This window comes from Schistocerca cancellata, chromosome 3 (genome assembly GCF_023864275.1).
Source record: "Schistocerca cancellata isolate TAMUIC-IGC-003103 chromosome 3, iqSchCanc2.1, whole genome shotgun sequence".
Classification (NCBI taxonomy): domain Eukaryota; kingdom Metazoa; phylum Arthropoda; class Insecta; order Orthoptera; family Acrididae; genus Schistocerca; species Schistocerca cancellata.
In genome coordinates, this window is record NC_064628.1 from 380,665,402 (window position 1) to 380,678,127 (window position 12,726).

Here is a 12,726-nt window from a genome sequence, read left to right on the forward strand (position 1 = left end):
CTGCAGCCCTCATCAGAACATGCGCCTGCAGCACCATCAATACCATTCCTCGAGTTCTCACCCTCTCTCTCTACCGTCTCCCCACTCCTTCCTCTATTGGTTCTGCAAACCGATGTCCTGCCCGAACTTGTGGAGGATGCTACCATCCTCATCGATGACAACCACATCTTCATCCTGCTGCAAGACAACTCGTCCCACCTGACCGGGGATCTAGTTCATCAGTCAACCGCCGGCTCCTGCCCACTCCCACGCGGGGTCGACCATACACTCCTCTGAGCTACAGTGTCCCCCTATGAAGGGTTGCAGATCAAATGCTGCCAGCCAAACACACGGGGGACACAGTCTCTCCCCACACCACTCCATCCTCACATGCAGGACATGCAGGCCGACACCTCATTTGCCCACACCACCAACAGGAGTTCCAAGTTGACCTCCCGCCATGGTCCCTGCCACAACAACCTCTGGAGATGCACATCCACATCACATCACTGCTGTCTCCCTCACTGCCTTCACTGTCAGACATGCCCCCTTTCCACTGCGTTCAAACATGGCTCCACACTGTTGGAGGGGGGGGGGGGCTGTACAAGTGACATATTTCTGCCATCCTTTGACTCTGTAACCTCACAGCCTATGCCATCATGCTAGTTCGCTGTATGACTTGTTGTAATGTGGATGTCTGTATCAAATATACTGAGTCTTAGAGAAATAGGTGTGCTTCCTTCTGCTACAACCCAACAGAAATCCCACAGTGTCATTCTGTAATCTTCAGTTCAGTTCACATTATGCACTTTGGGTCTCCTTTTGAACCTGTAAATATTGCAATAGATCCTAACCAATTGGTAATGGAGATGAGTGTCATATCTTGGAAATGAGAGTCAGAATCAAACCACACATATTGTTACTGTCAGTGAATGTGAATGTAGGCCCATCCCAACCAGTTTCCAACCGAACAGCTTGCATTGGGCATTTGGAGTCAAGTACTCTGCAAAAGGCCATTAGTCGCAGTAGCAGATAAAGCAGGACATCTCCAACGTGCCTAACACACAGAAACTGGACAAGCAACATGTAGGTTGGTCTGACAAGTCACAGTATTGCCTCTTTTCAAATGATACAAGATGCGAGTACACTGAAGGCCCAATAATGCAATTATCTCACAGAGTTTGGAGAGTTTAATTCAGGATAAAGGTAGTTCTGTGATGTTTTGTTGGTGTTTTTCACACCACGATCTGGGACAGTTCATCTAGACTATCGTGAAACTGAAGCCCATGGTGTTTGTTTCAACATTCTCTGTGACCCAGTGTTGCCTTTTCCCCTGCATCTTGATGATTCCTATGAAGTAGACACTCCCAATGTCCAGGACGACAACAGCCATATTCATAGCATTGCGTGCAAATGTTTCTGATTTGACCGACACCCAGGTGTCCTATTGGGCCACAAGTGGCCTGCTAAATTACCTGATCTTAATCCCATAGAAAATGCAGTGACTAGTTGGAACAGCAGGTCAAATGAGCAAACATCATGGCAATTTGGTAGTTCTACAGGGTCTAATTAGGAGTAAGTGGCTTCGCTAGGATATGATAGACCAAAGAAATTTGTAGACTTTCTTTTTTGCTGAATTGAAGCCATTATTGACACTAGAGGCAGTATTACACTACATCATGAAATCTTTTGGGGGTGACTAATTTTTTGTCTGGTGTGCTGGAGATGAGATGCAATGAAGTGATGATCAGTCTGCCCCAGATTTACACATCATCCTAGCCAGCACGTGGCTGTCCCCATAGGGTAACTGTAATCGTGGTCTCACAGATTTCACTCTCTCTTTTTTTACATTATGGGGTTCATTGTCATGGATCCACCCATCACATTTTACTGTGCCATGCAGATTCCAGCAGAAGCCAGAACAGGATCCTTGACAAGGACTTTTTCCATAGAAGTATTGCCACAACAAATAGCCTATAAAAGAATCCCATTCCTGTGTGCAGACCTTCATATCTTATCAACACAGCATAATTTGCCATCTTGTTTCTTATTCAGTCCAATACAGTACCTGACACCACAACTAAGCAACTAATCTGGATATTTTGGATGCATATGGCAAAAGCACTGGACAGGGCAAACTGCAATGCAGCACTCGGAACAGTGTATATATTAGTGTATATGCTGTCAGGGATAACATGGTTCCACATTAAGCACAGGCACCTCCACAGCATTTCACTTCAAGATATAACCCCACAATGAAAGGAATGCACAGTCACCCCAACAGCATGCACACACCAAGCATCAGCCCACCATAACTCGCCTTTTGTTTTTGGATGACTCAGTAGTAGAGATGGCAAAGCCATCATCCACAATAACCTCAACCCCACTACTTACAGAGGAAAGCATTCCTCCAATATTGTCAGACAAGTTGTCATCATCAAGTATTGCTGGCCTACCAGCAGCATCACATCATCAAACATTATAATGAGGATGCATTGCATTCCACTTATGCACAACATTCTTGAGAGAAAGAAGTGTACTACCCACTTATGAATGCAAGACATTAACTTCCACAAAGATCAACCATATTATGTGCTGCAAATCATCAGAACAACTCCTTCATCAGCAGATATAAAAGGCAAATATAGTGCATTACTAGCAGTTGCATCACACAACCAACTAAACCCAAATGTTTCACAGTAATGCTGACTCTTATTCTTACCCACTTGAGAGACTTCTAAGATTTGCACTTTTGATAATATGGTTGCAAATAATCTAGTGGGGCACCAAAGAAAAGAATCTAGATTCTGAGCAATAAAAACATTTTGTAAAATGATTCATGATCCTACAGCCTTTTCAAGTGAATGTTATTCCAGTAAAATCTCTATATTAAATGTTGTTTAGTACAAAAATTCTTTATTTGTTAAATCATAAATTCCTTTGTAGTTTTTATTTTTCATTCATACTGTGTAAATCTGCCATAATGACAAAATTGTTCATAAAATTATGACAGAGCTAGTATAAACTGACTTCTGTCTTAAAAATGTCATCCATTGTCACCAACCTATCCTTAAAAAGTTATTTCATAAAATTAACAACCCTATTATATGATACGAAACATCATGAAAAATCATATAAAGTTGTGTACATCATTCTTATTTTCATCTGTTAAAATTTTCCAGCTCCATTTACAAGAGCAAAGTGAAAAAAAGTTTACACTACAGACTAAAACAGTGTTGATATTAAAAAATAAATCTGTAGACTAGTCAGTATAGACTGCATCTGAGACAGTTTTGTATTACCTTGTATGGCTGTGGCTTAAAATCACAAGGAGGTAATGTTGGTTCTTCATTCACTGCTGAGTATGTTCTCCACTGTAAATCACCTGTTGTTTAAGGAATCAAAGTTATAATCACCAAGTGAATATACTACTGCATAAAGTAAATAATCATACTCATGTGGAATACGGTTTAATGTGCTAGGCTACAATTTAATTGTCGTAGTAGCTACTGGAGATACAATGTTCTAAACTTATAAGTAAAGCTAATATACAATACGAAAGAAAAATTACTTCTTGTTTGATTTTACAGAAGTATTTTGATGAATTATCATGCTCAAAAGTGGCACAAGTAAGAATGATCAGTCACATCCTTCAAATAATAAATACATGTAAGGTGAATGCAGAAATAAATGGTATAATGTGAAGTGCAAAAGTCTAAATTCAGACTGCAGAAAGGTTAATTAAATTCTTGAGAAATTGGATGTTTCTTACCCTTAAAAAGAAGGTAGTTAAGTAATCAGGAAGGTAGTATGACACATATATGAACAGATTTAAAATTTAATTCAGCCAATGGTATGATCTTTAATTTCCTAGTCCCCAATTCTTTAAAGAACCAAACTTCCATGTACAAAACAGCTTCAAACAAACAAATGAGTTAACATGTCAAATATCTGACCATAAGCATATGAGGGAGAAAAGGCTTGTAATTATGTTTAAAGTTTGTTGGGAGTCACTAAGTGCTCTCATTGTCAAACATTAAGTGAGTAATAGTGTGGGTAATTTGCACCCTGTTTTAAGCAAAAGCTAGTTTTTCAGGCATCTCAATGTTTACAACATGTCTGCTGAACTATGAGGGGCAGTCAAATGAAAAGCAAACTCCCACCACAATGGGATCATGGAATGGTTCCCTCCAAAAGTAAGCACCATACACATCAAGGCAGTTGTCTCACTGGGAGATGAAAGAAATTATTTCTGGTTTGTGAATGGCCACTGACGGATTCACAACTGCACCAACTCTTGCACTTCCTCATCTGACTGACACTGATATCCACATATGTATTTCTTTGGGGTCCCCAAAGATGTAAAAATCATACCATGGAAGCTCTGGGCCATACAGAGGATGTTGCAGTGTTTCCCAAACAAATCACTGAAGCATAACCTTCATCTGACTGGCAGTGTGGGGGTGGGCAACACAATGATTCTGTTCACCAGCTTTCTGACAGCCTGAGGGCAAATGGCAAAGTCAGCAGTGCCAAAGAAATCCAAAGCTGTTTCCAACAGTTTAGGTAAAGTTACGGTGACCTTCTCTTTCGGCTGCAGAGTCCCTCTGCTCTTAGAGTTCCTGGAGCATGGAACCACAACCAAGCCATAGCTCTTCTCAACAGGATAAAGGCTACACTTCAGCATTTGGTTGGGAAACATGGCAACATCCTGTACAGCCTGGTTCTTTCATTGTGTTCATATTATTTTCACAGCTTTGGCGACATGAAGAAAGACGTGTCCATGACGGTTTCAGTCCGGTAAGAAAGAGTAAGAGGAGGTATGGTCATGGATCCTTCAGTGGCCAACCATGTTCTAGGAAACAGGAACTGGCCACCTCATCTCCCAGTGGTATAAATTTCATAACATGTGTGGTGATTATTTTTTAATGGAACCATTCCATGGTCCTATTGTGGCAGTTTTCAGTTTTCATTTGACTGCCCCTTATATCTCTTGTGCAATGATACAATTTTTCAGATATACTCAGTGGCATATGTAGGTACTGCATGCAAAATGTGTTGCAAATAAAGTTAGTGGAAAAGAAGTAATAAATTAAAACATCGTGCCTGATGCAGTTGTTTTACTGCATAAACAGTGAAAATGTAGTAAGTAATAAACTTATTCCCTTTCAACTTTTGTATGGGGTGTCAGTGAGAAAAAGTTTTATAAATGTGTGAAATTACGTATAGAGTTTGTTTGAAGCCACTAAGTACTCTCATTCTCAAATACTGGATGAATGTAGTCCGGGTATTTGCAAGCGGAGAATTGTGCTGCCTCAAGCTGTGTACATAGTTTCTAAATGCAACACTTGTCTTACAGTGAGAAACGTTGAATGTTAGACTATAGCTCTTAATAAATAGATTATGACACCATTTTAATTTTTAAATTCAGCTAATAATTATATGAAGTATTGAAAATCAAATTTTTGTTGGATCTGGAAGCTGTTAGATAGGCAACCTGCAACATGGGCCATGTGACCCTGCAGTTGATTAGTCATTTAGTAATATACATATGGATTTTGATGGAGAAAATAAATCTGCATGATCTTGTAAGTCATTCATTCACACATTGTTTTCCATAAATCCATTAATGAAGGAAAGCCTTGAGCAATCTGTAACTAAATCCAGACTTTTCCAGATACTGTAAAGTGCATGGCATAGGGTACTTCCTATTGTACCACATATTATGGTCTCTTCCCACTCCTTTCACACGTGAAGTGCAGGAAGAATGACTATTTAAATGACTACACATGCTATAGTTCGCCAATGTGGTCCCTACAGGATGTGTGGGAGGCTGTAGTATATTTCTAGATTACTCACTTAATAATGGTTGTGCAAATATAAATAGGCTTTTGTAGAATAATTAGCACTGTTTTTCAGCCAGTTCTGGATTTTCATGATTTCTGTGACACTCTCCCATGTGTCAAACAAACCCAGTACCATCTGTGCTGCTCTTTTTTGTATACACTTAGTACACCATCACTGTTATTTGGTGTGGGTGCTGCATACTTCAACAATATTCTAGAATGAGTTGCTAATGGTTTTATGGCCAATTTCCTTTGTAGACTGATTGCATTTTGCCTGATCATTATGGTTCATACTGCTATAAATTGTTACTTTCAGGTATTTGTATGAGTTGACCTATTCCAGGAGAGATTCTTCGGCATTATAGTCATAGGACACAATGTTTCACACATTGTAAATGGCACACATTAACATTTTGGAACAATTATTGTAAGTTTCCAGACTATGCAACATGGAAATCTTATTCAAGGTCTTACTCGATACTTTCGCAGCATTTTTCAGACAGTACTCCAGTATATCTACATCTACATGTATACTCTGCAAACCACTGTGAGGTGAATGGCAGAGGGTGTGTCATATTGTACCATTTATTAGGGTTTTTTCCTGCTCCATTCATGTATAGAGCACAGGAAGGATGATTGTTTGAATGCCTCTGTGTGTGCAGTAAATTTTCTGATCTTATCGTCACGATTTTTATATGAGTGATATGTATATTCCTAGAGTAATCATTTAAAGCTGGTTCTTGAAACATTGTTAATAGACTTTCCCTGGATAATTCACATCTTGTCTGTGACACTCTCCCATGGATTAAACAAACCTGTGACCATTCATGCTGCCCTTCTCTGCATATGTTCAATATCCCTGTTAGTCCTATCTGGTATGGGTCCCACACACTTGAGCAATATACTATAACTTTTCACATGAGTGATTTGTAAGCGATCTCCTTTGTAGACTGATTGCACTTCTCCAGTATTCTACCAATAAACTGAAGTCTACCACCTGCTTTACCCACGACTGAACCTATGTCACCCTTCCATTTCATATCCCTACAAAATGTTACACCCAGGTATTCATATGAGTTGGCCGATTCCAACAGTTACTCATCAATATTATAGTCAGGGGATACTACAGTTTTTTGTTTTGTGAAACACACAATTTCACATTTCTGAACATTCAGAGCAAGTTGCCAATCTCTGCACCACTTCAAAATCTTATCAAAATTTGACTGAATATTTATGCAGCTCCTTTCAGACAGTACTTCATTATAGATAACTGCATCATTTGCAAAGAGCATGATTTTACTATCAATATTGTCTGCAAGGTCATTAATATATCACATCTACATCTACATCTACATCTACATCTATACTCCGCGAGCCACCTTACGGTGTGTGGCGGAGGGTACTTATTGTACCACTATCTGATCCCCCCTTCCCTGTTCCATTCACGAATTGTGCGTGGGAAGAACGACTGCTTGTAAGTCTCCGTATTTGCTCTAATTTCTCGGATCTTTTCGTTGTGATCATTACGCGAGATATATGTGGGCGGTAGTAATATGTTGCCCATCTCTTCCCGGAATGTGCTCTCTCGTAATTTCGATAATAAACCTCTCCGTATTGCGTAACGCCTTTCTTGAAGTGTCCGCCACTGGAGCTTGTTCAGCATCTCCGTAACGCTCTCGCGCTGACTAAATGTCCCCATGACGAATCGCGCTGCTTTTCGCTGGATCATGTCTATCTCTTCTATTAATCCAACCTGGTAAGGGTCCCATACTGATGAGCAATACTCAAGAATCGGACGAACAAGCGTTTTGTAAGCTACTTCTTTCGTCGATGAGTCACATTTTCTTAGAATTCTTCCTATGAATCTCAACCTGGCGCCTGCTTTTCCCACTATTTGTTTTATGTGATCATTCCACTTCAGATCGCTCCGGATAGTAACTCCTAAGTATTTTACGGTCGTTACCGCTTCCAATGATTTACCACCTATGGCATAATCGTACTGGAATGGATTTCTGCCCCTATGTATGCGCATTATATTACATTTATCTACGTTTAGGGAAAGCTGCCAGCTGTCGCACCATGCATTAATCCTCTGCAGGTCTTCCTGGAGTACGTACGAGTCTTCTGATGTTGCTACTTTCTTGTAGACAACCGTGTCATCTGCAAATAGCCTCACGGAGCTACCGATGTTGTCAACTAAGTCATTTATGTATATTGTAAACAATAAAGGTCCTATCACGCTTCCTTGCGGTACTCCCGAAATTACCTCTACATCTGCAGATTTTGAACCGTTAAGAATGACATGTTGTGTTCTTTCTTCTAGGAAATCCTGAATCCAATCACAAACCTGGTCCGATATTCCGTAAGCTCGTATTTTTTTCATTAAACGTAAGTGCGGAACCGTATCAAATGCCTTCCTGAAGTCCAGGAATACGGCATCAATCTGCTCGCCAGTGTCTACGGCACTGTGAATTTCTTGGGCAAATAGGGCGAGCTGAGTTTCACATGATCTCTGTTTGCGGAATCCATGTTGGTTATGATGAAGGAGATTTGTATTATCTAAGAACGTCATAATACGAGAACACAAAACATGTTCCATTATTCTACAACAGATTGACGTAAGCGAAATAGGCCTATAATTATTCGCATCTGATTTATGACCCTTCTTGAAAATGGGAACGACCTGCGCTTTCTTCCAGTCGCTAGGTACTTTACGTTCTTCCAGCGATCTACGATAAATTGCTGATAGAAAGGGGGCAAGTTCTTTAGCATAATCACTGTAGAATCTTAAGGGTATCTCGTCTGGTCCGGATGCTTTTCCGCTACTAAGTGATAGCAGTTGTTTTTCAATTCCGATATCGTTTATTTCAATATTTTCCATTTTGGCGTCCGTGCGACGGCTGAAGTCAGGGACCGTGTTACGATTTTCCGCAGTGAAACAGTTTCGGAACACTGAATTCAGTATTTCTGCCTTTCTTCGGTCGTCCTCTGTTTCGGTGCCATCGTGGTCAACGAGTGACTGAATAGGGGCTTTAGATCCGCTTACCGATTTTACATATGACCAAAACTTTTTAGGGTTCTTGTTTAGATTGTTTGCCAATGTTTTATGTTCGAATTCGTTGAATGCTTCTCTCATTGCTCTCTTTACGCTCTTTTTCGCTTCGTTCAGCTTTTCCTTATCAGCTATGATTCGACTACTCTTAAACCTATGATGAAGCTTTCTTTGTTTCCGTAGTACCTTTCGTACATGATTGTTATACCACGGTGGATCTTTCCCCTCGCTTTGGACCTTAGTCGGTACGAACTTATCTAAGGCGTACTGGACGATGTTTCTGAATTTTTTCCATTTTTGTTCCACATCCTCTTCCTCAGAAATGAACGTTTGATGGTGGTCACTCAGATATTCTGCGATTTGTGCCCTATCACTCTTGTTAAGCAAATATATTTTCCTTCCTTTCTTGGCATTTCTTATTACACTTGTAGTCATTGATGCAACCACTGACTTATGATCACTGATACCCTCTTCTACATTCACGGAGTCGAAAAGTTCCGGTCTATTTGTTGCTATGAGGTCTAAAACGTTAGCTTCACGAGTTGGTTCTCTAACTATCTGCTCGAAGTAATTCTCGGACAAGGCAGTCAGGATAATGTCACAAGAGTCTCTGTCCCTGGCTCCAGTTCTGATTGTGTGACTATCCCATTCTATACCTGGTAGATTGAAGTCTCCCCCTATTACAATAGTATGATCACGAAACTTCTTCACGACGTTCAGCAGGTTCTCTCTGAGGCGCTCAACTACTACGGTTGCTGATGCAGGTGGTCTATAGAAGCATCCGACTATCATATCTGACCCACCTTTGATACTTAGCTTAACCCAGATTATTTCACATTCGCATTCGTTAATAACTTCACTGGATATTATTGAATTCTTTACTGCTATAAATACTCCTCCACCATTGGCGTTTATCCTATCCTTGCGGTATATATTCCATTCTGTGTCTAGGATTTCGTTACTGTTCACTTCCGGTTTTAACCAACTTTCCGTTCCTAATACTATATGCGCACTATTTCCTTCAATAAGAGATACTAATTCAGGAACCTTGCCCTGGATACTCCTGCAGTTTACCAATATTACGTTAACTTTTCCTGTTTTTGGTCTCTGAGGACGGACGTTCTTTATCAACGATGATAATGTCCTCTCTGGTACGCCGTCAGGTATTTTATCGTTTCGCCCAAGGGGGGGTCCCTCTAACCTAAAAAACCCCCGTGTGCACGCCACACGTACTCTGCTACCCTAGTAGCTGCTTCCGGTGTGTAGTGCACGCCTGACCTGTCTAGGGGGGCCCTACAGTTCTCCACCCAATAACGGAGGTCGATGAATTTGCAACCATTATAGTCGCAGAGTCGTCTGAGCCTCTGGTTTAGACCCTCCACACGGCTCCAAACCAGAGGACCGCGATCGACTCTGGGCACTATGCTGCAGATATTAAGCTCAGCTTGCACTCCGCGTGCGATGCTGGTTGTCTTCACCAAATCAGCCAGCCGCCGGAAGGAACCAAGGATGGCCTCAGAACCCAAGCGGCAGGCGTCATTCGTTCCGACATGTGCTACTATCTGCAGCCGGTCACACCCAGTGCGTTCAATAGCTGCCGGAAGGGCCTCCTCCACATTACGGACGAGACCCCCCGGCAAGCACACCGAGTGCACACTGGCATTCTTCCCCGACCTACCCGCTATTTTCCTGAGGGGCTCCATAACCCGCCTAACGTTGGAGCTCCCTATAACTAATAGGCCCGCCCTCTGTGACTGTCGGGACCTTGCCGGAGAATCGGCCACTGGCCCAACAGGCGAGGCATCCTGTGGTGGCTCGGAAACGATGTCATCACCACTAGGAAGCACCCCGTACCTGTTGGAAAGGGGTAAGGCAGCTGCCACGCGTCCAGATCCCACCTTCGCCTTTCGGCCAGGCACGCGAGAGCCCACCACTGTCCGCCATTCACCCTGGAGTGATGGCTGACCGGTAAGATGCTCACTGCCGGAAGACGCAGCGACATCAGGGGTTCCATGTGATTCCAAGGCCACCGAAGTAGGCATAGGTCTCACCACAGTTGCCCCAACGCCACTACGAGCCGACGCCTGCGCCTCGAGCTCGATGAGCCTAACAGACAAAGCCTCCACCTGCCCCCGAAGAGTGGCCAATTCTCCTTGCGTCCGCTCACAACAACCACAGTCCCTACACATGACTATGTTTACCCTACCCTATACGGTGACAAATTCCCAAGATAATCTTCTGATGAGCTACTCTGATAATCAAGAAACACTCACTGAAATACGAGACGCGAAAACTACGCTAGGTTTTCCCAGAAAAACTATTTAAAAGCTAAGCGCAGCAAATAAGTACAAAAACGCTTTATACAAACAGTACTCGCTGCTGCTGGTGCTCTCGCTGTCACAAGACAACTGCTGATTCAAGTGACTAGTGGCTAACGGCCGCGAAACAAACAAATGACGGTTTTAGGGCGCTTTCTGTTCTAAACGATCAAGAAAACACTAAGAAATCTAACACGAAAACTACGTAAAGTTTTATCAAGAACTGTTAGTTACTATGCAGAGCAGATAAACACAAATAGAATCCCTTCCTTAGTGGAAGGTCGTAAACAAAATACAAAATAAACGCTTTATACAAACAGTACTGTGCTGCTGCTGGTGCTCTCGCTCTCGCTGTCACAAGACAACTGCTGATTCAAGTGACTAGTGGCTAACGGCCGCGAAACAAACAAATGACGGTTTTAGGGCGCTTTCTGTTCTAAACGATCAAGAAAACACTAAGAAATCTAACACGAAAACTACGTAAAGTTTTATCAAGAACTGTTAGTTACTATGCAGAGCAGATAAACACAAATAGAATCCCTTCCTTAGTGGAAGGTCGTAAACAAAATACAAAATAAACGCTTTATACAAACAGTACTGTGCTGCTGCTGGTGCTCTCGCTCTCGCTGTCACAAGACAACAGTAAGAGTCCCAACACACTTCCCTGGGGCACATCAGAAGTTAGTTCTACATCTGGCAAAGGCTCTCCATTCAGGGTAACATGCTGTGTCCTCCTTATCAAAGACTCCTCAATCCATTCATAAATTTCACTTGATACCTCATATGATCATACTTTTGACAATAAGTGTAGGTGTGGTGCTGGGTCAAATGCTTTTTGGAAATAAAGAAATACTGTATCTACCTGATTGCCTTGATAAAAAGCTTTCAGAATGTGATGTGAGAAACTGCGAGTTGGATTTCACCTAATTGATGTTTTCAAAATCCATGCTGGTTGGCATTGAGGAGGCTATTTTGTTCAAGACCCCTCATTATGTTTGAGCTCTGATTTGTTCTATGATTCTACAACAAATTGATGTCAAGGATATTGGACAGTAGTTTGTGGATCACTTCCACACAACTTCTTGTGGATGGCTGTGACCTGTGCCTTTTTCCAAGAATTGGGCACAGTTTTTTGTTTGAGGGATCTACAATAGATTATAGTTAGAAGAGGGGCTATCTCAGCTGCAAATTCAGTATAGAATCTGACAGGGATTCCATTGGGGTCTGGAGCTTTGTTCAATTTTAATGATTTCAGCTGTTTCTAACACCACTCACTTTAGTAACTTGTTTAATTCATTTTTTCAATGGTACAAGGATTAAATTGGGGCAATTCTCCTGAGTTTTCCTTTGATAAGGAGCATTTGAAAATGGAGTTAAGCATTTCAGTTTTTGCTTTGCTACCCTCAATTTCAGTTCCTGTCTCATTCGCTAGGGATTGGACACTAAATGTGGTGCCACTATTGCCTTCACATATGACCAGAATTTCTTTGGGTTCTGTGGAAGGTCATTTGACAATATTCTGCTGTGGTAG

General features: G+C 41.7%; 1 protein-coding gene across 2 annotated transcripts in view; it reads right to left on the reverse strand.

The window, feature by feature from the left end:
• Window positions 1-12,726, reverse strand: part of LOC126175077 (alanine--glyoxylate aminotransferase 2, mitochondrial-like) — a 171,884-nt gene that overhangs the window by 109,633 nt on the left and 49,525 nt on the right. For both annotated transcript variants that reach the window (XM_049921606.1, XM_049921605.1), the window contains exon 2: window positions 3,282-3,364. In XM_049921606.1, the coding sequence (XP_049777563.1) occupies window positions 3,282-3,364 (83 nt within the window). The remainder of the gene's footprint in view (window positions 1-3,281; window positions 3,365-12,726) is intronic.